This window comes from Stegostoma tigrinum, chromosome 20 (assembly GCF_030684315.1).
Source record: "Stegostoma tigrinum isolate sSteTig4 chromosome 20, sSteTig4.hap1, whole genome shotgun sequence".
NCBI lineage: Eukaryota > Metazoa > Chordata > Chondrichthyes > Orectolobiformes > Stegostomatidae > Stegostoma > Stegostoma tigrinum.
In genome coordinates, this window is record NC_081373.1 from 25,511,672 (window position 1) to 25,538,539 (window position 26,868).

Here is a 26,868-nt window from a genome sequence, read left to right on the forward strand (position 1 = left end):
ATCTTGGACAAGCTGGAAAATCGGTTAATGGTGTGGTTTTACCAGGGCCCAATCCGGCAGGCCCTGGATAGAGAACGGTGGAAATGAGTTGTGGATTGGCAAGCTGTGGGGACTATTTCAAATGGGATAGCCTCTGTTGGGTATAGGGTCCAGGAGCGACCAAAACACCAATCTCACTGCACACCACCCCCCCACCCCACGTCTCCTCTTTATTCCAATTACTCCAAGTCCATAGTCTCCACATTGTGGCTTGGACATATTCTTTGCTACTAGTAAGATACCAACGGTGGTAAGAGATGACCAATGGGTTAGTCATCAACTGGCGACTCAAGGATCAGAATTGATGCTATGAAGTGTGGTCTGTCTGACCCCTATCACAGCTGGTAAAATACCAGCAGGGGCAGTGAGACAATGCCATGGCATTCCCTGCCATGCCAATTATTTTATTAATAATTAATTTATTCCCAACTGACTCCTGGGCACATAGCAGGGAGACTAAAACTCCAGCCTGTACCTGTATAACAAGAATTAATACAACGCAGTAGAAAAGCAGCCTCTCTGGTGAGAGGCACAAGTTAATGTGCAGGATTTTCCTAGAGGCAGGGACGCTTCACTGACCTTTGAAAATAATGGTAAATCCCCGATTTCAGGATTCCCAACCCCTCTTCCTGGCACTCAAATTTTGTTGCTGCAGGATAAGACCGCAGTCTGGTGGGGGTCAGGAGAACTCACTCTGCACTCTTGATCAGGCAGGCTCCATTCCAGGGAAAGGCAATCTCCGAAAACCCCACAACTTTGTGGAGACTGGCCATCTTTTGAAGGACTCATGCTAGTCAAGAATACATAGTGGGACACAGCTGAGAGTCCAAGCTTCCAATGTCTTGGCGAAAACACTGCACATAAAGAAAATATTGCTTTCTCTGAGGTTTATTTTTGTCAATTACATAATGTTTAATTATACACGATAAAGAGATGTCAAGTGCTCATAGTTTCTGCTATTGATAATTTTTCGGTCTGGATGATTGACACTTTTCTAGGACGGTGGTTAAAGAAGTTTCTCAAGAGAGTTATGAATGAATGATTCATTTTTAAAAGCACATGTCATTATTACAATAGAGCTCATTGTTTCTGTATTGAGCAAATGGACATGGAAATACCATAGGTTGAAATGGAATGAATGGAGGACGATTGGCAGAGAATAGAGGAGAATAGGCTGGAATGCAGGGCATGAGGGCCATTGGGAATGTTTGGAGGGGCATGTGTTTACATAGATGGGGCTGAGCAAGGAAGTTTCACAACTTTTATTGCCTGGCTTCAGGATGGAAATCCAGTCTAATATTTCACTTCATTTCTTGTTACCAGAGATGGGAAGTAAACAAGTTTAAACAAGCGCAGAGTAGAGAAAGTGGGTGAGGTAGGTACTTGCTTAAAATCTATTACATTGCCCGCCTTTTCTGCTTCAAAGTAAATGTTGTAACCCTCGGGCATTATTTTAACCACTTCGAATTAAAATCAGGCCTATTAATTCTGTCTTCTTTCTCCAGAGATTCTGCTAAGAGTATCCAGTATTTCCTGTTTTTATTTCACATTTCTAGCATGGGCAGTATTTCAATTTTGCATGTCTAACAATTTGGAACTTTGCCCCCTTCTATTAACCTACATCTTCAATTCAAGCAGTCTTGATTCATTAGTTTTTACGCCTACCAATCTCTTGAAGAATAGGAACACATTTCACATCTAATTTTTAATATTCCATCACAATAAGTGTTCCTTTTCTGTTTGTTGTTTTATTCTCTGCCATTTGTACAACTGATCAGTCAGTCAATGGCAGAGAACAATATCCATGCCCTTCCCTGGCTGACAGAGTTGCAAGGTGTACCAGAACATCTGAAATGCAGGAGTTGTCAAACTTTAATAACTATGAATAAAATACCTGCATAAAATGTTTGTGATAGGCATCAGAAAACTTGGAAAACCAAACACTTATTTTGGGTACTGGGCAGAATATTTAAGCCTCTGTAATAGATTGTCCAATGTTTGGAAATATGCCTGATTGGCCTGATTCATATGGAGCATTGTGAGACACAGCTTGGAGCCAAATGCTCTACACACAAAGGAAAAAGCCTCTGCAGGCTTTTCTTGTAACCCTGTTGGGTACTGTCTCAAGATCACCATTGGTGAGGATCTGGAAGAATACACAGTTGCTCATTTTTTCAAAATGGAAAGTTGGATCGTACCAAATGCCCTGTAGGCCTGGAAGAAGTAAAAGCCTGAAAGTAAGTGAGTTGGAGAGTTTCATGCATAAAAATAAATTTTAAGACATTTCCAAAGCAGTGTGAGACTACTGAACCACTTTGGTTCTTCTCTTCTTATAGAGACATACAGCACTGAAACAGACCCTTTGGTCAAAACAATCCATGCTGACCATAATCCCAAACTAAACTAGTCCCCACCTGCAGCCTCTTGTTTACAATGTTAATAATTGGAGTCCTCTTTAAAACTGAACTCTTTGGGTATTTCATATTCAATATTTTCTCTGCAGTTGCTGAAAGCTGAAATGCTACCACCAGATGTTCTTAGAGCATTTATTTACAAAACATTCCAGAAATATTTATAGCAATGAAAATGTATTTATCCTGTAAAATAAATTGTACAATCTTTCAATCTGATCTTCTCATTTTGGCTTTTAAAGATTATTTGGCACAACATCTTAAATTTGATTCTTAACTTAAATACACTTTCATAAAGTATCAAAGCTTGAATTTCCCAGCCATTTTGGGGTTGAGGACGAAACCAACAGAATCTAGCCAGGTGATGGAGGGACTTAGTTAGGCCAGGTTGATTCTCATCTTGTGGATCATGCAAAATTCATCCAGAAAGGGCTGTGATTAGTGAAATAGCAACATCTGTAGAATCCCTACAATGTGAAAAGAGGCCATTTGGCCCATCGAGTCTGCACCAACCCTGCAAAGGGCATTCCACCCAAACTCAGCCCCCTATCCTATTCCCATAATCCTGCATTTTACCATGGCTAATCCATCCAGCCTACATGTCCCTGGACACAGTGGGCAATCCACCTGACCTGTCTGTGTAACCTAATCTGTCTTCGGACTGTGGGACGAAACTGGAACACCCAGAGGAAACCAATGCAGAGACAGGGAGAACATGCAAACTTCACACAGACTATCACCCAAGGCTGTGAAGTAGCAGTGATAACCACTGAGCTATGATGCCACCCCATAAATACCAGCAAGCGGGGAAATCTTGTCTTGCCCAGATAATGTGGGAGCATCACTGTTTCTGCCCAGTTTTGAACCAAAAACATTTTGTGTGTTAAGTGAAAGTGATAACCACTACAGTACAGAGACACAAAATTTACTGCAATTCCCACAATTTCTGTTTCCTTTACTCCTACTGTTGTGGATTCATACACCATGTAATCATACTGATATGCCTGACCCTGTAAAAAAATTAATGTAAAAATTAATTACACAGATATTGATCCTTGTTGGGAAATCAGAAAATTCTAAAATGAGAAATTTTGAAACTATAATGTAGGATTACAGCTTATCAATTTGTCACAGCTATATCTATCTTCCTCCCTCTCAAGGTAGTAACCTGGAGCCTGTAATCCCACAAGTTGAGGCAGGACAAAGATAAAATTATGCAGCAGACGGAAGTTCCAGTCTTCACCACAACCATCCCAGTGAGCTGCCACAAGAATGGCCTACTACTATTACTGTATACACTAGAATTTCTACATGTTTAGCTTGAGTGGACATAGTAACCATTTAAAGTTTACAATTGTATTTCTATATCAACAACTAAGGTTGCATAAACCTCTAAAAGAATTGTATAAATTTTATACATCTTTGCCTTATTTTGTACAGTATAGATTAATATTTTGAAATACACATTTTTTTCAATGCAGTGTACAGTAACCTTTCTAGGCGAAATTTGCCACTTTAATACCATTTTATGATGGGAGTCCTCACCTCAAGAAGAGCTGGTCCTTGTGTCCTTGGGCCATTAATGGTCTTTGAGACACTCCTGCCCAAGGGGATTATCTCCTAGGACTTAATGTCACCATGGCATTTCTTTACGTTGACTTTCAACATGTCTTTGAAGTGCTTTTTCTATTCATCTCCTGTGCATCTGTCCTGAGTAAGCCAGGATAAATTAACTATGTGACCAACACAGTGAAGCTGACTGTGGATGATCATAACATCGATGTTCGTGGTGCCTGTTTGTGAGGAACACTGTTGTTAGTTGTTGGGGCACCTATCCACCCACTTTATTCACACGCAGTGTTGATAATATGACTTCAGTGCTTTGATGTGCCTCCTGTATAACTTTCATGTTTCAACTCCATACTGTAAGTTAGGGATCACGACTGCGTGGTGGACCACAAACTTGGCTTCACATTTGTTGCTGTGTACCTCAAGCATTTCCTTACTCAGGTAGACAAAGGCTGAACCAGCAAATTTCAGGAAATGCTGGATTTCTTTGTTAATCGCAGCCTTCTGATAGATAACTTTCAAGGCACTGAAAGTGTTTCACTTTCTAGGTACTTACTGGGAGACAATGGCCTAGTAGTAATATTGTGGTGCTGTTAATCCAGAGACCCAAATAATACTCTGTGGATCTGAGTTTGAATCCTGCCATAGGTTATATGTGGGGGGGAAAAAATCTGGAAGTAAGGGCAATTGTTGGGGGAAAACCTCTCCCTGGTTCATTAATCCCTTTTAGGGAAGGGGCCTGCCAACCTTACTTGATCTGCCCAACCTGTGACACCACAGCAATGTGCCTCAGTCTTAGCTGCCCTTGGGGCAATTAAGGATGGTAATCAATACTGGCTGAGCCATCCTGTCAATGAATTTTAAAAAAATCAATGGGCCAGATGCATTTTAAGTTGGCTGATGGAGGACTTAGGTCTTCTAAATGTTGAGTGTAAGGCCCATTTTCTTATAGGCCTTATTATAAATGTCAAAGATCTGTTTCTGACACTGCGCGTATTATGGCATCTTTGGTCTGTTGGAGCTTAATGGCTAAAGTTCCTCAATGCAGTCATCTGAGATTAAATAATCTGCAGTTCTGAAGAAGGGTCACCGGACCCAAAACAGATGCTGCCAGACCTGCTGAGCCGTTCCAGCCGCTTTGTTTTTGTTGTCGTTGTTGTTAAATAGTTTACAGTCCATGTGATCCTGAATAGGGTTGAACAGCCATTTCCATACTCATAGAAGACAACTACCTTTGTCTGCAAGGAAATAATAATGTATTTAAAATTATTCCAGCATGGCTTTTGTCACAATTAGTTATTTTTGACAAATAAATCATAATTTTCCATAATTCCCTAGAGACTACAAGCATATATATGTCTCTCTCTCTGTTAAGGGAGGGCCAGTTAGCGACATACAGCTTGAAGGACATGCCTGAACAAGCACAGAGCTGGGTGAGAGGCAGGACTCTGTGAATTACCACTGTTAGTATAGAGATTGAACTGACTCTAATGGTATGATTTTGCATCAGACTTCAGCCGTATAACCAAATGAGCTAACCAACGCCCACCATATGTTTGACTAAAGCTTAGTTTGTATATGATAAAATTAGCACCACATCCACAAACATTCACTCCCTTCAACACCGACACTCAGTAGCATCACTGCATGCCAGCTACGAGATGCACTGCAGAAATTCACCAGAACTCCTGAGACAACATCTTTCAAACCATGACCTCTAGCATTTGGAAAGATAGGGGCAGCAGAAATGTAGGAACATCACCTCCTTCAAGTTCCTCTCCAAACCACTCACTAATCTGACTTAGAAATATGTCACAATACGGAGATGCTGGTGTTGGACTGGGGTAGAAAAAGTCTTCACCTGATAAAGGAGCAGTGCTCCAAAAGCTTGTGATTTCAAATAAACCTGTGGGACTATAACCTGGTGTTGTGTGACTTCTGGTTCAGAAATATGCCACCATTCTTTCAGTATCACTGGGTCAAAATCCTGGAACTCCCTCAGCTTTTGTGGTTCAACCTACAGCAAGTAGACTGCAGTGGCGCAGAACACACTACCTTCACAAGGGCAACCAAAGAGGAGAAACAAATGCTGGTTGTCCAGTAATGCCCATATCCCATGCGTGAATGTTAAAAAATGTCCTCAGAAAATTTGCATTTTCCAAAATGCCTCTGCTGACAAAATTGATTTTAACAGTCATTGAAATTCATGTTTTCCTGATGAATTATTTGACATACCTCCACAGATTTCATCCTAATTTTGAATCCAACAGCAACTTTTTCTCGCACCACTTTACAATTAGTAGTACTGTTACGATGATGCTGCAACAATCACAAATCAAACCTTATAATCTAATAGTTGTTTCTTTAAAATAATTTTCTTTCCATTCCCCCAATAAATACACAAAGAATGTACAAGATTCTTTATTGTTTTGTGTCACTTGGAATGGACAATTAATGCTGGCACGTGCTGTTCTGTACACTGAACCTTCTTTATTGGAGCAAGAACAGAAATAGCTGGAAAAGCTCAGCAGGTCTGGCAGCATTTGTGGAGAGAAACCAGAGTTAATGTTTCAGGTCCAATGACCGTTGCTCAGAACACAGTTTGATTAGTCTCCACAGATGCTGCCAGACCTGCTGAGTTTTACCCACAATTTCTGTTTTTGTTTCTGATTTACCGCTTCTGTAGTATTTTTGTCGGTTCTTCCTTATTGGTGTCTGGTGAGTATTAAATATCCAGTATTGACTATTATTGGAAGCAGAGAGTTACAACTGATTAATAGTACAGTAACTGTAACACAGAGTGACATGCAAGTTATTGTGCATGTTAACAATGACAAGTGGGTAAAAGCAGGAGATGATATAATGTGAGGTAACAAGATGTAGAGCTGGATGAACACAGCGCGTCAAGCAGCATCAGAGGAACAGGAAGGCGGTTTTTCTGCAAAAATGCGTTTCTGAAGAAGGGTCTAGGCCCAAAACATCAGCCTTCCTGCTCCTCTGCTGCTGCTTGGCCTGCTGTGTTCATCCAGCTCTACACCTTGTATATCTCAGATTCTCCAGCATCTGCAGTTCCTACTATCAGATGATATAATTCGTCATCTAAAGACCCAGGTTCAAAATCCTTGGTAAAAATCTGGAATTATAAGCTAGTTCCTGTTGATTACTGGAAAAACTCATTTGGTTTACTAACATCTTTTAGTGAAGGAAATCAGTCATTCTTATCTAGTTTGGCCTATGTCTGACTCCAGACCCTCAACCATACAGTTGAATCTTAAATGCAATCTAACAAACCACTCACTCATATCAAACTGCTGTCAAAATTGAATAACATCAAGTGTACCACCCGTCATTGGTCACAGGCAACAGAAACATCAATGGCAGGTCTGATTCTTAATAAGTCCTCCTCCTTACTAACATTGACTCAGGCCAAAATTTGGGAATAAGTTAAGCAACAGCCTAGCATTTTCATAGTCATATTCAATGAATAATGTGTTACTAACTACCATGTCGATGTGAAATGGGATGGACCGACCAGAGTTGGCAGCATAGTGGCATACAGTTTGTGGGGAACTGCCCAGAGTCTTCAAGTTTGATTCCAGACTCAGTGAAGTCTCATGACATGAGGTCAAACATGGACAAGAGGAACCTTTTGCTGATAAATCCCTTCATCAATTTGATAACTCAGATGGTCAGTTCCCCTCATATTGAAGACTTACTAAAAGAAACACTAGACATGGCAAGTGAATAAATTGTAATGTTGTTGGAGGACTTCAATATTCACCATTTAGTGTGACTTGAGAGCACCACTACTGACCAAGGTTTTACAGTATGTTTTTGAGATAGTTTCTTAGAGTAACATGTTTTGGAAGCTATCTTAAAGTTAGTACCAAGTTATATTAAAATTGGTATTGTGTAGCATGTCATTCATAATCTCAGAACAACAGCACCACTATGTAGCATTGGCAGCAATATGATTTCATTTTTCAACCAGTTGCTCAGGAAGAATATTGGGCATAAGACTGGTAAACTTAAATAAGTCCAACTATATGGGCATGAAAGCTATGCTGGCTTAAATGAATTGGCATTATCGGTTAGTGGAAAATTAATGAAGACACAGTGACAGATGTTTAAGGGGAAATTTCATAACATTTAGAATAAGTATGTTCCTACTATGAAGAAAAATTCTGAAGGGAGGACCCTTGTTAAATAAAAAAAGTTAGGGAAAACCTCACATTTAAGGAAAAAGCATATAATTGCACAAAAGTGAGTGGCAAGTCAGCTGTTTAGTCAGACTAAACAGAACAGCAGAGAATGTCTAAAAGATTAACTGAGAAGAAGAAATTAGTGTAAGAAAGGTAGCTACAAATTTAAAAATAGATAGCCAAGACCTTCTACAGGTACATTAAAAAGGAAAAGAGCAAGAAAGTGAGCATTGGTCCTCAAAAGTATACAAGAAATATTATAGCTATACCTGCAGGATTTGAACTCAGGTTCCCAGAACATTACCATTGGGGCAGCGAACTCCATTAAATGACAAGGTTACACATTAGATCACTGCGAAAGAAGACAAGGATGAGGAAGTACAGGAAACATTTCCACTCAGAGTGGAAATGGCATGGAGAAATTTCTGAGAAAATAACTGAAGTTGTGAGAGAAATGTTCATGAGGGACGTTTTGGATCCTCAGATTGCTGAAAACTTTCATTCAATCCAAACAAATTCTGGATGCTCTCAGGCGCATGCAGGCTCAAGATTTTCTGCATCACACTTTCAACAGGAAAGACAGATCTATCTAAACAAGTGTTAATGTGCAGAATCTCAGCTACCATTAGCCAAATTAAACACAAACAGCTGAAAAGCGACTAGCCGATTGGTTCTCTTCTAAATGGAAATTGATGAAGCAGATGAAGTTAAAAAGTTTCCATTCTGTACATGTTTGAATTTTTACTTCAGCTGACATTCTTATAATTCAAACTGCATGAGTAAATTTTAAGTGACAGATGATTCAACTTTCCCTGCTCCCCAACTTGCTTCTGGATGATATTTCTGTTGTATCAAAATGCTCTTTAGTGCGTGTGCTTAAACCCAGCCGAAGAAATCAGTGAAACTTGCAAATGATGCGTACAATTCTGACTTGTTTTGTCACCGCACAGTCCCAAAAGAAAAGGTTCTTTAGGTTGAGAAAAGTGCTCCAGTACAACCAGCAGGTTAAGTTCCTAGTGTGAGTGATAATGAGAACTGCAGATGCTGGAGAACCCAAGATAATAAAATGTGAGGCTGGATGAACACAGCAGGCCCAGCAGCATCTCAGGAGCAGAAAAGCTGACGTTTCGGGCCTGGACCCTTCCTAGTGTTCCGTTTTTTCATAGATTTTTCTCCCCTCTTGTAGTTAAGCACAATAATTTTCAATGCACTCAACCAGCCTTACCTTAGAGATTATTAAGAAGTTCTTAGTAATGTGGTGATGCCAGTGTTGGACTGGGGTGGACAAAATCGGAAGTCACACAACGCCAGGTCATAAATCACTTTGGAAGCACTGCTCCTTCTTCGTGTAGCACTGCTCCTACCTCATGTGAAGCCCTGCTCCTTCCTCATGTGTAGCACTGTTCCTACCTCATGTGAAGCACTGCTCCTTCCTCATGTGTAGCACTGCTCCTTCCTCATGTGTAGCACTGCTCCTTCCTCATGTGAAGCACTGCTCCTTCTTCATGTGATGTGGACTATAACCTGGTTTCATGTAACTTTGTCCACCCCAGTCCAACACTGGCATCTCCACATAATGGCTATCATCGACACCACAAACTGCCGGCTCAGAATGGAAAGGGTCTCCAAGACGATTGTGCAAGTTGACCACTTCACCTCATGAAGGAGCAGCACTTGAAAGCTTGTGATTTGTGCCTTCTGCAAGAAAGGTACTATAACTGGGACAAATTGTGGACTTTATCATCCAAACAGTTGCAAAACTTTTGGGAGTAAAAGTGGCTGATTATTTGATCAGCGTACTTGGCGCCTCACTTGATTGTGCTACCTCTTTCATCACTCAGGGCACTGCATTGATGAGTTCTGAAGTGGCCCAGACAATGGGACTACAATTCCCAGAATGCCGGCGGAGGTCGCGGCTGCGCAGTGGCTGGCGCTGAGGTGTGGCTGTCAGGAGGGTGGATTGGGAACCCCCTGCAGGCCGGGAGGGTTCATGGCAGCTTCCGCTCCCCTTCCCCACCACCCCCCCCCCGCCCCCTAGAGGAGCCCAGAGCATGGGGGGCGGGGGGGAGATCGGTCGCCAGTCGCTCGCAGTCTCTGTGTGTGTGATGTCCCGGTGCCCTGGCTGTCTCCAACACAGCGGGGGAGGACAAGGCGAAAGGGAATCGGGAGAAGTGGCAGGCAGCCTGGCTCAGCCGGCAGCCTGAGAAAGCAGAGACAGCGAGGTTTGACAGCAGCAGCAGCAGAGGGAGAAGAAGAGAGCATTTCCTGAGCCGCATTTCTCCCCAAGTCCATGGAGCTGGAGAATATAGTCGCTAACACGGTCTTGTTAAAAGCCAGAGAAGGTAATGCACACACATAGAGATGTGCTGGGGCTCTGTCTTTTACGTTTGCTGGAGAGGAACGTTCGGAAAACAGGGGAAAATAAGAAAATAAACTGATTTTGCAATCAAGAGAGGGACGGAAAAGGGAAAGGGGGAAAAAAGAAGCACTTTTTTCATGACTTGTTGAGAAGGGCTGAGGGATTTCCTGGTGAGATGTAAATGTTTTACTGCGGGAGCTCGGAGTTAATAGATTGAGTGCGAACAGTAGAAGGGGCTGGCATATACGGCAATGGCAGATTTTAGTGAAAAGACACAATCCATGCTGTACATTTTCACCCCTCACTCCATTTTGACCTTTTTTTCTCGTTTATGATGGAGGGGGCTGGGTGGGTTGTTGGTGGCGGTGTTTGATGGCGAAGAGGCTGTAGGTGTGCTGTTATTTAAATTGAGATGTTGTGCATTGACATCACGTACTGATTTCCCAGCCTAAAGAACCTTTTCTTTCGGGACTGTGCGGTGACACAGGGATTTAATGCAGTGGAAAAGACCCTGACATATTACGTCCAACTAGTGATACTGGATCTGTCAGAAATAACGCGTCTGTTTGCGTTTAATATGTATTTCTGTGTGTAGACTGTCCAGACCCAGTTTGTATTAGAGATGTGCACATTATCGATTTACTGGGCAGCCTAAAGGGTGCTAAATGACTGTGTATGTTGTTTGCGAGAGGGTACGGCGTATGGGAGCCTCGCTTCACACTTGGCATCTCTCGATCGCCCTAAGCTCCCTGTTAACCATCTTATTCAACGGTTGGTTTGCATTAGAAGTTGGGGGTGGGGGTATTCATCGGTGTAATCTTCGCGCCACTGATTTCTAAGAAATGTTCTGTATTTGCATTTCATTTTTTTAAAAAAATGCAAAACCACCTCATTAACGAGCTGCAGTATGCCTGAGACCGAGAAGAGCTTTTCCTTGCATTGAACTATCTGCACATCAGTGCCCGTCACATCAGGACAATCTGAACTACACTGGGTTCTTGTCTTATTCTCTTTTTTTTTAAAGCGGGGTCGTTGTGTTTCATATCAATGCCCTTCAAAACAAAAATTAAAAACACAGTAGTGAATCCATTTGGCAATTCCTGCAGGGAAATCCGATTCAATGTATAGTAGTCACTTTATCTGGTTGTAATGCGAACGTAAGCATGTTTGTGTTTATTTTGTTGAGGGGGTTACATTGATATGACCGCGGTGGACTGTTAACTGAGGCTTTATTATTTCCCTTATGATAGCATTTGTTCCTGTTGGACACATATGAAAGCGCAGCGTTTTAATACCGCTGAAGATGCGTTGAATTTCAAGCTAATATTTTGCATTGCTTCGGCTGTTAGATTTATTTTCCCTCCGTGAGTGTGTTCTGGCCATTTGGAAATACGCAGTGCTTTGTGTAAGCAGAATTGGTCAGGAAAGATTGGCATGAGCAGAGGCTGAATCGCTGAACAAGAAAAGCCCGTCTGTTACGTTTATATTCACATAACATTTTAGCACATTACAGTTTCTCTATCTGACGTTAGAGGGCACAGGTCTCCGGAAACTCCGATGGAGAGAGCTCAGTGTTTTACGCACGTTTCTGTTTTTGCAATGCTAAAGGTGAAAGCATGAAATTTGCATTGCTTTTGGGGATGGTGGGTATGCAAATTAGAGGGACATGCAGACGATCGTATGATAAATCGGCAGTACACACTGGTATTGAGTTTGTATGAAATCCTCCTGGCCTTGGTGTAATCTGCAGAGGTTTTTTTGTTCGATGCAGCCTGCAGTGAGCAGTAACACTTCAGGGTGTTGGTCTCTTGTACAACATATGTCTCTGTCCAGAAAATATATAAGTTTAAATGTTGCTGGGTAAGAAAACATAACGATATTCATTTAGTATGGGAGCACATGAAACTACTTTTAGATCCATTCGCGACGGCTAAATGATATTTCGTCATAAGGGCAGATTGGATGGTATTGCCCTCTATTCTATTGCATATATGAATCTTGTGGTACCGCTGGTTTACCACCATGGAAACTCCCCCATGTAAAAGAAAACTGCATTTCTATTTTCTAAAAAAAAACTGGCATGGACATAATATTTAGAATCACCAGAGGGATGTGGAAACTATTCTATGCTTGTGACCTAACTTGACCTTCCCAGTTCATTAAGGCCAGTTCTTGGGTGGAATATGAAGTATATTTCAGGGACCAGTATAGAGTAGTCTCTGTCTATTGAAGGTGGACTGCAGCCTTGTTTCTGGCTCTTTTTTTTGTTTGTTTCTGATTGTGGATTGCAACACATGCCCACATAGACACACCACTGACAGCAACTTCTTCTATGGGGTGTTTGTTTAATCGAACCTCCTTTTCAATTCAAATGTGTTATGATGTGGACCTTTTTTGATGTGGACATTTTTTCTTCTTCTTAAAATAGATTCTTTCCTTGTTCGTACCATTCGTGGGATATTGCTAAGACATGAACCTGCACAGGAACAGAAAATCAAGTTGCAGTTTTGCTTAGGACTATATGTAGAAGAATGGTGGTGGGGTGGGGGGGATGCAGAGCGGGTGGTTTGCTGCAAAGAATCACCTAGAAATGTATACAATCCTAACAGGGTAAACACAGAAAGGATTTACCTGACAACTGGGAGTCCAGAACCAGGGATTGCAGTCTAAGGCTATGGAATAGGGTATTTAGGACTGAGATGAGAAGAAATACCGTCATACAAAAAGTGGTGAGCCTGTGGAATTATCTGCCACAGAAAGCCATAAAAGTCAAAACATTGAATGTTTGCAAGAAGGAGTTAGATATAGTTCTTTGGGCTGTTGGATTAAAGGGTATGGGGAGAAAGCAGGAAAAGGGGACTGACTTGGATGATTGATTGTGGCCATTTTGAATAGCAGAGCAGGCTCAAAAGGCTGAATGGCCTAATCCTGTTCCTGTCTTCTCAGCTTCTTTGTTTCCTTAGTGAATGTTATATCATTATCTTCCAATGTGATAATTCACTCCAGAAAGATTAAAAGCCATCATTTATTCCTGTGAGTTATCATTTAATACTCTGACCTACATAAATATTTAGGTGTTCAGAACCAAAGGACGAAAGTTCTGACAAACCTGTGTAAAACGCTGGTTCAGAACTAATTGGAGTATTCTCACCAATTCAGTCATGTGGATAAATTGGAAATGCTGGGGTTGTGCTCTTTAGAGCAGGGAAGGTTGCGTGGTGATTCATTAGAGGTACTCAAAATTCAGGGGTCTAGGCAGCATAACAAGAGATAAACTGTTCCCATTGACAAAATGATCACTTACTTAAAGTCACAGATTTAGTGACTGGTAGCAGAACCTAAGGTGACAGGAAGGAAATAAAATCATGTAGCATGTGGCCATGATCTGGGTTGCATTGTCTCAATGGATGGAGGAGGCCCAGGAAAGTCATGGCTTTCAAAGGGAACTGGATAATCACCTGAAATGGAACAAAATGCAGAGCTACTATGAAATTACTGAGGGAATAAGACCAGCTGACTTGTTCGTGCAGAGAGCCTGCACAACTGGAATGGGCTCCTTCTGTGCCTGTAACCATTTTGTTGTACTTTATGCATTTGCGCTTGGCATTAATCTCCTTTGGGATTAATATGTTCAGTCTGTTGATTGTGTGCTGTCATCACTTCAGTCATGAAAAAGTGTTGCACTTTTAAAAATATAGTTATTTTGATGACAATTTGTCCTATGAAAAATATAGACTTCTGCCATCTAACATGAAACCTGCTAAGTATTACAACCTAAGATAACCAAGTGTGAAGCTGGATGAACACTGCAGGCCAAGCAGCATCTCAGGAGCACAAAAGCTGACGCTTCGGGCCTAGACCGATTATCTGATGAAGGGCGTAGGCCCGAAACGTCAGTTTTTGTGCCCTCTCTGATGAAGGGTCTAGGCCCGAAACGTCACCTTTTGTGCTCCTGAGATGCTGCTTGGCCTGCTGTGTTCATCCAGCTTCACACTTGAGTATCTTGGATTCTCCAGCGTCTGCAGTTCCCATTATCTCTGATCACAAGTATTACAACCTAGGTCTTTTGTTACTTTATTTAATGTTTCTTTTTGTTATATTTGTTTGTAACAATGTGTTTTCTGAAACTACATATAGCTGTGCATTCATATATTTTAGAAGGCCATTGAATATTTAGTTGTACAAGCTCAAAGATTTTATGAGTGTGTGCTCTCATGAATAGTTTATGAAGTTACCCATGTTTCTTGATTGCAATGTGGGTACAGAAGGAATGTACTAGCACTTCAGGCTGCATATTAATGGTGGTCTTGAAATAATTTATTTGTATTTTGTTTCACTGTTATTGTGGTACAGCTGAGAGATAACTACGTACTCATTGCATTTTCAAATATAGTAATTCCAGTTGTGTTTGTATATGCTCTGCACTATCAGGCTGGGATTAATTTTGTTTATTAAATGTTAGCCTTACATATATGTTGATGTTAAAACTTGCTTCTAATCACTAGCAGCAGTGCAGCTGTCAGCCATAGCACCCTCGTTTCTGAGTCAAGGTTGTGGGTTAACATCTCAGCCCAGAGTCTTGAGTGTGCATTCTTAGTGCTGTTTTGAGGGAGTGGCACTGTCAGAAAATCTTCCTTTCAGTTTGAAGAAATCCCATAGCATTTTAAAGAGCGACCATGTTTGGTATCTCATGGGAACAAAGGACAAAGGAGCAGGAGGACACCATTCAGCTCTTAAAGCCTGCTGTCCCATTCAATAAGATGAGGCTGATTTGGTTGTGGCCTCAATTCCAGTACCTCATCTACCATCTCCGTCTCCCAATCACCCTTGTCTCAAAATCTGTCAACTCAGGCTTGGATAAGTTCAACAACTCAGCCTCCACTGTCTTCTGGGGAGGAGTTCCACAAATTCATGACTGTGAAAGGAAACAAAAATCTCCTCACTTCTGTCTTGAAAGCAAGACCTTATTCTTAAACTGTACCCCTGAGTTCTACTCTCCCATGCAAGGGGAAACATCCTCTCAGAACCCACCTTGTTATTTCCCTTAGGATCTAATATGTTTCAGTAAGATCACCTCTTGTATTTTGAAGCTCCAAAAGGTATACCCCAACCTGTTCAAACTTTTTGAATAAAATGAGCCGTTCATCCCAGGAAGGAGTCAAATGAACCTTGTCAGAGTTGCTCCCAAAGCAGTTATATATTTGTTTAGATATGGATGCCAATGGCATAGTACTCCAGATCTTTTCTCACTAATGCCCTGTACAGTTGCAGTAAAATTTCTCTGCTCTGACATTCCATTCCCCTTGCAATAAATGATGGCATTCTATTTGCCTTTCTAATCATTTGCTGTATCTGCACACTAAACTTTTGTGATTCTTATACTTGCGCACTAAATGCTTCTGTACACTAAATTGTGCAGTCTCTCAACATTTTAAATAGCATAGTGCACTGCTTTTGTATTCTTGCAATTTTCCGCAGTTCACTCCTTCTGCCAAAACTTGGTCTTCTCACTAAACCTGCCTAAATATCTTTTGCAGACTTTCTAACTCTCTTCACAATTTACTTTCTTATCTCTTTTGGTGTCATTGTCAAATTTGGCTGTCTCAAATTTGGTTTACCCATTCTAATCATTGCAAATTATGAATAGTTAAGGCCCAAGCACTTGCTCTGTGGCATTGCACTAGTTGCAGCTTGTCAACCCAAAAAGGACCTTTATTCACTATTTCCTGTTAGCTCACCAATCCTTTAACAATGCCAATATGTTACTTTTTGCAACATAAGCTGGTATTTTGTGTGGTAACCTTTCATGTGGCCTCTTGTGGAATGCCTTTTGAACTCCCTTACCCAGTACTATTAAGAAAATGATATGTGGTTATTAACCCAGAGATAGTAGGAACTGCAGATGCTGGGGAATCTGAGATGACAAGGTATACAGCTGGATGAACAGAACAGGCCAAGCCGCATCAGAGGAGCAGGAAGGCTGACATTTCGGGCCTACATCCTTCTTCAGAAATGCGGGAGTGGAAGGGGGTTCTGAAATAAATAGGGAGAGATGGGAGGCGGATAGAAGATGGATAAAGGAGAAGATAGGTGGAGAGGAGACAGACAGGTCAAGGAGGCGGGGATGGAGCCAGTAAAGGTGATTGTAGGCGGGGAGTTGGGGGGGGGGATAGGTCAGTCCAGGGAGGATGGACAGGTCAATGGGGTGGGATGAGGCTAGTAGGTGAGGAGATGGGGTGGGAGGAGGGGATAGGGGGAGGAAGGGCAGGTTGGGAGGCAGGGACAAACTGGGCTAATGTTGGGATGTGGTCAGGGGAGGGGAGATTTTGAAGCTTGTGAAATCCATATTGATAGCATTGAGCTGCAGGGTTCCCATGAGGTGCTGTTTCTGCAACCTTCGGATGGCATCGTTGTGGCACTGCAGGAGGCCCAGGATGGACATGTCGTCTGAGGAATGGGAGGGGGAGTTGAAATGGTTCATAACTGGGAGGTGCAGTTGTTTGTTGCGAACCAAGCGTAGATGTTCCACAAAGCGGTCCCCAAGCCTCCGCTTGATTTCCCTGATGTAGAGGAGGCCACACCGGGAACAGTGGATACAGTATACCACATTAGCAGATATGCAGGTGAACATCTGCTTGATGTGGAAAGTCTTCTTGGAGCCTGGGATGGAGGTGAGGGGCGAGGTGTAGGGGCAGATGTAGCACTTCCTGCGGTTGCAGGGAAAGTGCCGGGTGTGGTGAGGTTGGAGGGGAGTGGGGAGCAGACAAGGGGATCCTGGAGAGAGAGGTCCCTCTGGAAAGCAGATAAGGGTGGGGAGGGAAAAATGTTTTTGGTGGTGGGGTCGATTGCAGATGGCAGAAGTGTCGGAGGATGATGCGTTGGATCTGGAGGTTGGTGGGGTGATATGTGAGGATGAGGGGGATTCTGTTTTGGTTATTATTGCGGGGAGGGGGTGTGAGGGATGAGCTGCAGGAAATACGGGAGACACGGTCGAGGGTGTTCTTGACCACTGAGGCCAGGAGGTTGCTGTCCTTGAAAAACGAGGACATCTGAGACGTATGGGAGTGGAATGCTTCATCCTGGGAGCAGATGCAGCAGAGGCAAAGGAATTGGGAATAGGGGATGGCATTCTTGCAGGAAGGCAGGTGGGAGAAGGTGTTATCTAGGTAGCTGTGGGAGTTGGTGGGCTTGAAGTAGATATTGGTTTCCAGGTGGTTGCTAGAAATGGAAATAGAGAGGTCCAGGAAGGAGACAGAAGTATCAGAGATGGTCCAGGTGAACTTGAAGTTGGGTGGAAGGTGTTGGTGAAGTGGATGAACTGTTTGAACTCCTCATGGGTGCGTGAGGTGGCGCCGATACAGTCATCAATGTAATGGAGGAAGAGGGGGTTTAGGGCCAGTGTAGCTCCGGAAGAGGGATTGTTCCATGTAACCTACAAAGAGGCAGGCATAGCTTGGGCCCATGTGGGTACCCATGGCCACCCCTTTTATCCATAGGAAGTGGAAGGAATTGAAAGAGAAGTTGTTGAGAGTGAGGATGAGTTCGGCTAAGCGGATGAGGGTGTCAGTGGAGGGGGACTGGTCGGACCTGTGGGACAGGAAGAAACGGAGGGCCTTAGGCCATCTGTATGGGGAATGCAGGTGTATAGGGACTGGACGTCCATGGTGAAAATGAGGTGTTGGGGACCGGTGAGTTGGAAGTTCTGGAGGAGGTGGAGGGCTTGGGTGGTGTCACAGACGTAGGTAGGGAGTTCGTGGACCAAGGGGGAGAAAATGGAGTCCAGATAGATGGAAATAAGTTTGGTGGGGCAGGAGCAGGCGGAGACAGTGGGTCGTCCAGGGCAGTCAGGTTTGTGGATTTTGCGAAGGAGACAGAGGGGATGGGGCAGGGTTGGGGAACAATGATGTTGGAGTTTGTGGGCGGGAGGTCACCTGAGGTAATGAGGTTGTGGATGGTTTGGGAGATGATGATTTGGGGGTTCGATCATGATCAAGGGGGCGGTAGAAGGAGGTGTCAGAGAATTGGCACCTGGCCTCAGCAATGTCAGTGCGCGAAACTACAACTGCACCTCCCTTGTGCGTCAGTTTTATGGTGAGGTTGGGTGAGGTTAGGGACTAACTCCCCACCTACACTCACCTTCACTGGCTCCATCCCCGCCTCTTTGACCTGTGTGTCTCCTCTCCATCTATCTTCTTCTTTATCCATCTTCTATGCACCTCCCCCTCTCTGTCTACTTATTTCAGAAACCCCTTCCCCTCCCCCATTTCTGAATAAGGGTCTCGACCCGAAACACCAGCTTTCCTGCTCCTCTGATGCTGCTTGGCCTGCTGTGTTCATCCAGCTCTACCCCTTGGTATCTTATATTAACCCAAATTGTTTGGGACCAAGTGATTGACTACTGCATTTCCTTACATTACAATAGTGATGATTACTTCATAGGTACTTAATTATACTGTATGCACCCAGCTTTGGGACAACTTGAGGCCAGGAGAAGTCCAATATAAATGCAAGGATATTGAATATTAATTGGTGTTCTATCAACATCAGATAGGATTTAGAAAAGAGTATTTTCACTGAGACACGATTTAGGTATAATTTCAGGGAAATTAAATTAACAGGCATTACCATTTCAAAGAAACATTATCTTGGCCTGCACTCATCACTTAAAAAATGCCAATAGGGATTTTAATGTAAGGTATGCTGGTGTCATTTTATAACAAGCTCTGGGAAATACTTGAGAGTGACGGCTGTGACTTATTTTGCGTTTTTTGTTTATTTATTTACTGGAAATAAAAACCTGCTATTGAACATTGAAAAATAAACCTTATACTGTCATGTCATTGAGCTATGTGGCATACCCTGATGAAAGAGACTATCCTGCATTAGCTTTAAGAGTTATCTGATAATTTGCAAGTGAAATGATGTTGATGATTGTCACATATGTTGAAGACTTGTTTCCTTGTTCCCAAAGTTGTCATGATGTACTTTTTTAATAATTAAGTTGGTAACAATGGTTAATATTTGTACCAATGTTTTGCAATCCAAAGGTATGCATTGGACATCCTTTCTTTAGCAATATTTTTGCTGGAAATAAATTTTGAAAGTGCTTATAATGATGTCAGAAAGTAGGAAACATTAATGTTTGGGTTACAACCTCAAACACAGTTGGCTGTGAGTTCACCAGTAACATTCCTGATCATTATTAGCAATGTACAACAGATGGCTGCTCTAGTATCAATGAGGAAGCATCTTACTAGATGTAGTTTACCAGAATGATTTGTTATTTATCTGTCAAGTATGTTTTGCAAACCAAGCATGGTTTCAGTTCTAATTTCTGAGTATTTGGGTGCATTGAAATCCTCTAACACACATTTGGCTTACTTTTTTTTAGTTTTTAATAGCTGATCACGTTTCGAACCAAAATATTCTAAGACAGAATTTGAACACAGCTTAATTTATTAAAATTCACCACCTTTAGCCTGCGTGTAGTTTTACTGCCTTGGTTATTCTGGATCATGGTCACCTCCAAAAGCACTGTCAATTATTATGTTTATGTGCAAATTAAGTTTGGCCTTTTTTCTTTCTGCCCATCACTCTTTTGATTAAATTGCTTTTGTATTACTTTCACTTTGTTAATGTATTGGACATTGACAAATTAACAAGATTGTAGAAAGTCCTTGACCTAAAGGTGGACTGACCACCTTCTGATTGAAACATCAATATCTAATTTGATTTTGCAAGTCTTTCAGTTTGAAACTAGCATGGGTTTTAGCCTGTGTTTGATTATAACATCTTTTCTAAGCTGCACTTGGTCAAAATAATTTGTTCAAACTTACAAGTGCTGTAAATCTTTTATTTTTTAAAAGAAGTTTCATTTACTCCTCAGTCATCTTTTAGCGATTTGAATGGTTAGAGGATGAAAGGTCACGTCTAGTGAACTTTCCACTGGGCAGATGTGTTAAGCCAGCCATTCTTAGAGTTGTGTATTTATGAAGAGTTGCTGGTCCAGGTTTTGCATTGGGCATAATGGCTTTAAATAGCTGAATATCTTTCTTTGTGCAAAATCTGTTCTGAAAACTGCCATTAGCCACAGTAATTTGCTTTCATACATTATAAACTCACTTGGGAGAAATGCCTATATTTTTTCTGGGCAGCCTTCCCTTCCTCTGTGAGCACCACAAAGTGAGCATCAGAGAAATGTGTAGCTTTCTATTGAGTCTGCTGGCCAAATTCAAACATTTAAGCTTACTGCATGACGTAACAGGAAAATCTACCAAAAGTAATATTTATGCAACATTTGAGGTTCTTGATCTTGTTGTCACTGGAGATATTTGCTTTTGAGCTGTAGCTTTGACCTGTATATTTTTGTTCCCTGTATTAAATCTTTGTAATACTATGCTCTCTCGTTTTGTACTTTCTTAAAGAATATTTGAAGAATGCCTGTTTATTGTATCTTAGATTATCATTAATGTCGATAATGAAGGTTATTTAAATAATCTGAGGCATGTTTTGACAGGCAATTGTATTACACTTGTGATAGAAGAGTGTTTTTTTATGTGAAAGGTTCACAATATCACACTATTTACATGACTCACTTATAGCTGTGGATAGGTTGGAGTTATATTGGCACACTAGACCGAGGTATTGATGAGCCCTGGTACTTCTGTTAGATTGTTGCGCTCACAGGAACCCTGAGCTGGTATGAAAGTTGTGCAAGAATGTGAATATTGGGATTGAACTTTACCTTAGAATGATCTCTCTCTACAGTAGTTGGTTTGAAGAGGCCAGGTTTTTATAAAGCAACAAATAGGGTTTAATTAGCATGTACCTTTTTGTTTCTGGTGTATAAAACTTATCACTTTGAAAAAATATATTAGGAAGGCTAATTTTTAGCTCACCAATGTGCATCATGTGGAAAGTTTACAATTTGAACTCAGCTTTTTTTTTGAAAAAAATCATTTTTTTTTACAAGAGGAATTTATTTTTGGTACATTTTGAATCACTTGTTGCCCTTTCTTTGCTTCCAGCACACGGGTCACAATCTATTCATTTTACTGAGATAGTTAGAAATTTTGCAGTCTCAAATGATCACTTCAAGATCTTGCATTGATTTCCTGATTTCCATAAATCAATATCCCCACGCCTAGTCAGCATAATTAATATAGACAAGAAATAATAAAGATCTATGTACGATTTCTCTTAGAGGACAGCAGTGGAGCCATGAGGTAACTGCAGTCATGTGTCATTGTGCTATCAGTTGTGGGGAAGTTACTGGAATATCTTAGAGGCAGAGTGACTGAGCACTTAGACAAGTGTACATTGATCAAAGAGATTCAGCATGAATTTGTGACGGGTAGATTTTGTGCTCAAGTTGAATATTTTTGAAGCAGTCACTAGAGTGGTGGACAGTCGAGATGAACATCTGACCTTCTAACTATACCATCGCTAAGACTACTGATTGCAATATTTATAAAGTTACTTGTTCTTATCTCATCTGCTGCTGAAACTCTTTATTGCATCTTCTTGTTACCTCTGGACTTGATTATTTCAAAGTACTTCTAATCAGTTTTTCACACAGGATCCTCTGTAAATACTTCCATGGCCTCACTTCTCACTCCCTCTGTAAATTCCTCTACTGCCACAAGTCTCTGAGCTCCTCCAACCTTAGTCCCCGAGCATCTCGGTTTGTCAAAGCTCCCAAATAAATGGCTGTGCCTTCAGCTGCTGAGGTTTATTCTTTGGAGTTCCCTCCCTAAATCCTACCACCTCATTGTACTTCATTAGGTCCTAGCTGTTTGACTGACTTTTGATTATCATTTCCAATAACTTCTTGTATGATTCAACAGTTGTTTTATTATGCTCAAGATGTTAGATAAATGTGTTTTTATTATTTAGGGAGCACCTGTAGATGTTCCCGGCAGCATTCGATGAGGAAATTAGTAGCCAGAAATAAAGCACAGGACATTTGAGATAAATTTTGAGTTGGTAATTGGTTTGAAGGGATAGAGTGTAGAGATAAAAGAAGCATTCTCTGCTTGGCAAAATATGGTAAATGATGTCATTTACTCGGGTTATTCATCATTTCTAGTAATGACTTTGAAGGAATGGGTATTTCCAAATCCAGATTTACAAATGGCTCACTGTTAGAAGGAGGAGTAAGTTGATGGGAGCAGGAAGTCATAGAGTCATAGTTATATAGCACAGAATCTGATCTTTTGATCCAACTTGCCCATACATGCCAGATGTCCCAAACTGCTCCACTCCCATTTGGGAGCATTTGGCTGATATCCCTCTAAACCTTTCCTATTCATGTATCCATGCAGAAGCCTTTTAAACGCTGTAATTGTACCTGCCTCCACCACTTCCTCTGGCAGCTCGCTCCCACTCTCAGCAACACCCTCTGCATGAAAAAGTTGCCCCTTTAGTCCCTTTTAAATTTTTCTCCTCTCAACGTAAACCTATGCCCTGTAGTTTTGGACTCTGCTGCCCTGGGAGAAAGACCTTGGCTATTCACCCTATTCATGCCCCTCCTAGTTCTATGAACCTCTAAGATTGCCACCCCCCCTCCCATCCCAGCCTCCAATGCTCCAGGTAAAATAGCCCCAGCCTATTCAGCCTCTCTGTATAGCTCAAACTTTCAAATCCCGGCAACATCCTTGTAAATCTTTTCTGAAACTTTTCATGTTTAACAACATCCTTCCTATAGCAGGGAGACCAGAATTGAATGCAGTCTTCCAATAGTGGCCCAACCAATGTCCTATACAGCCACAACATAATACTCAACTCCTGTACTCAATGCAGTACCAATGAAGGTAAGCATGACAAACTCCTTCACTACCCTGTCTACCTGTGACTTCCACTTTCAAGGAACTGTGCACCTGCACCCCTTTGCCCTTTAATTTGGCAACACTCTACAGGGCCCTACCATTTACTGTATAAGTCCTGCCCTGATTTGCCTTACCAAAATCCGGCACGTCACATTTATCTAAATTAAACTCCATCTGCCACTCCTTGACCTATTGGCCCATCCAGTCAAGGTCCCACTGTACTTTGAGATAACTTTCTTCATTGTCCACTGTTATGCCAATTTTGGTGTTATCTGAAACTTACTAACCGTACCTCCTATGTTCACATCCAAATCATTTATATAAATGATGAAAAGCAGTGGACCCAGTATTGACCCTTGCGGCACACTGCTGGTCACAGGCCTCCAGTTTGAAAAGCAACCTTCTCCTTCTACCTTCAAAGCAATTTTGTGTCCAATTGGTCAGCTCCCCCTTTATCCCACATGATCTAACCTGGCTAACCAGTTTACCGTGCGGAACCTTGTTGACACCTTGCTGAAGTCCACATAGACAACATCTACAGCTCTGCCTTCATCAACTTCCTTTGTCACATCTTCAAAATTAAATTAGTCACAATTTCCCTCACACAAAGCCATGTTGACTCCTCCCTAATTAGCTCTTGCCTTTCCAAACATATGTAAATCTTGTTACGCAGAATCCGCTCTAACTTACCAACCAGTGACATCAGGCTCACTGGCCTATGGTTCTCTGGCTTTTTCTTATCCCCTTCCTTAAATAATGGCACCACGTTAGCCACCCTCCAGTCTTCTGGCACCTCACCTGTAACTATCGACAATGTAAATATCTCAGCAAGTGGCCCAGCAATCTCTTCCCCAGCTTCCCACAAAGTTGTGGGATACACCTGATCAGATTTCAGGGATTTACCCACCTTTATGCATTTTCAGATGTCTAGCACTACCTCTTCTATAATGTGGACACTTCTCAAGATATTACTATTTATGTTCCAAGTTCTCTTGCTTCAGTGTTCTTCTCCACAGTAAATACTGATGTATAATATTTGTTTAATATCTCACCCATCTGCTGTGGTTCTACACATAGACAGCTTCAGTGATCTTTAGGGGGCGTATTCTCTCGTTAGTTACTCTTTTGTCCTTAATTAGTAGAATCTCTTTGGATTCTCCTTAGCCCTATTTACCAAAGATAACCCATGTCTCCTTTGCGCCCTCTCGACTTCCCACTTAAGTATACTGCCCTTATATTTCTCTAGGAATTTGCTCAATCACAGCTATCTGTCCCTGCCCTGTGTGTCCTCCTTTTTCTTGACCAGAGCCTCAATTTCACAAATCATCCGGCATTCCCTATATCTACCAGCCTGGCCCTTCACACTAAAAGGAACATTTTGCCTCTGCATTATCACTAGCTCATTTTTAAAGGCCTCCATTTCCAACCATCTCTTCACCTGTGAATAGCCTCTCCCAATCAACTTTTGAAAGCTCTTGCTAATACTATCAAAATTGGCTTTACTTCAATTTAGAACTTTATGTTTTTAGATCAGGTCCATCCTTTTACATATCTATTTTAAAACCAATAGAATTATGACCATTGGCCCCAAAGTGCCCCCCCACTGACAACTCAGTCACTTGTCCTGCCTCATTTTCCAAGAGCAGGTCATGTTTTGCTTCTTCCCTACTAGGTACATCCACATACTTTTCTTGTACACACTTAACAAATTCCTCTCTGTCCAAGCCCTTAATACGATGGCATTCCCAGTTTATGTTTGTAAGGTTAAAATCCCCAACATCAGAACTCTATTATTCTTACAGATATCTAGGACATATTTTCTTCTCAATTTCCTGCTGACTACTGAGGGGTACCTATAGTACAATCCCACTGAGGTTATCATCCCTTTCCTATTTCTCAGTTCTACCCATAAAACTTCACTGGACTATCCCCCAGGAATATCCTCCCTAAGTATAACTGTAGTGTTATCTATAACCAAAAATGCCACTCCCCCTGCTTTCTATAGCATCTATAGCCCAGAACATGAAGCTGCCGGTCCTGCCTCTCACTGAGCCACTTTTCTGTAAAGCTTTGATATCCCAGTCCCGTGTTCCCAACCGTGACCTGAGTTCATCTGCCTTACTTGTCAGGCCTCTTGCACTGAGATAAATGCAGTTTCATTTTTCAGTCTTACCTTGTTCGTTGCCTTGCTTTTGCCTACCATGACTGTTAACTTCCTGTCTTCTCTACTATACCAGCCTCATATGTATCTCTTTTCTCACAATCTCTTTGGCTGCCACTCCCCAGCCCCACCCCCAACTTTAAAACCTCCTTAGTAGCACTGGAAAATCTTCTTGTTAGCATATTGGACCCATTTCAATTCAGGTACAACCTGTCCTTGTATGACTCACTTCTACACCAGAGGAGACCCCAATGATCCAAAAATGTGAATCCCTGACCCCTGTACCAGTTCCTCAGCCACATCTGCCTATCCTCGTATTCCTACTCCCACTAGCACATGGTGCTGGGAATAAATCATCAAGTGTCATAGATCAAATGAAAATACAATGATGGCTTGAATTAAATCTGGCAACGTATATGTAATACAGATAAGCAATATTTTCTAGAGCTAGGGAATGAACGGAACTTGGAGTGGAGTTGAGATTTCAACCAGATCAGCCATGATCCTATTGAATGGTAGAACGAGCATGAAGGGCTGAATGGCCTCCCTAAGATCCCATGAATATCTTTAGCACATATGTTAGAAATGTACTGATCAACAAGATTCTCAAGTTTAATTGGCTGTAAATGCAATTAATTGATTATAGAATAAGTGTTGTAATTGGTCTTAGTGTTGACACAGCAGGAACATTAACAGGGGGAGGTGATGGTCTGGTGGAATCATCGTTGGACTGTTAACCTGAAGTCCTAGATAATGTTCTGTGAACCTAGGTTCAAATCCTGCCATGGCAGATAGTGGAGTTTGAATTCCATAAATATCTGGAATTAAGAATCTAATGATGACTCTAATCCATTGTCGATTGTTCAATGTCAGGAAAAAAAAACATCTGGCTCACTTATGTCCTTTAGGGAAGAAGACTGCCACCCTTACCTGGCCTGGCATATATGTGACGTCAGACCCACAGCAATGTGGTTGACTCTGAACTGCCTTCTGGGCAATTAGGGATGGGCAATAAATGCTGCCTGGCCAGCGACACCCTCATCCTGTGAATGAATAAAGAAAAAAAACCAGACTGTCCTGTTCTTGATCAATTATCAACCAAGCTGGAAGTGAATGATTATATCTGTCAAATAACAATAATATTCGTCTCCATTGTGATTGCCCTGTAAAGGAATAGTTTGTTCATGCTCACAGCGAGGACTTGAACCTGATGGGTAGTCACGTGGGAAACAATTCACAAAATTGTATCCAAAAATACATCATCCTTAGAATAGACTTGAAAAGACTGAATGCAGTGGAG

General features: G+C 41.7%; 1 protein-coding gene across 2 annotated transcripts in view; it reads left to right on the plus strand.

Annotated features, from left to right (window-relative positions):
* The first annotated feature begins 10,260 nt into the window (after positions 1–10,260).
* Positions 10,261–26,868, plus strand: part of LOC125461777 (G protein-coupled receptor kinase 5-like) — a 252,483-nt gene continuing 235,875 nt past the window's right edge. For both annotated transcript variants that reach the window (XM_048550971.2, XM_059653048.1), the window contains exon 1: positions 10,261–10,563. In XM_048550971.2, coding sequence (XP_048406928.1) covers positions 10,512–10,563 — 52 coding nt within the window. In that variant the 5' untranslated portion in view covers positions 10,261–10,511. The remainder of the gene's footprint in view (positions 10,564–26,868) is intronic.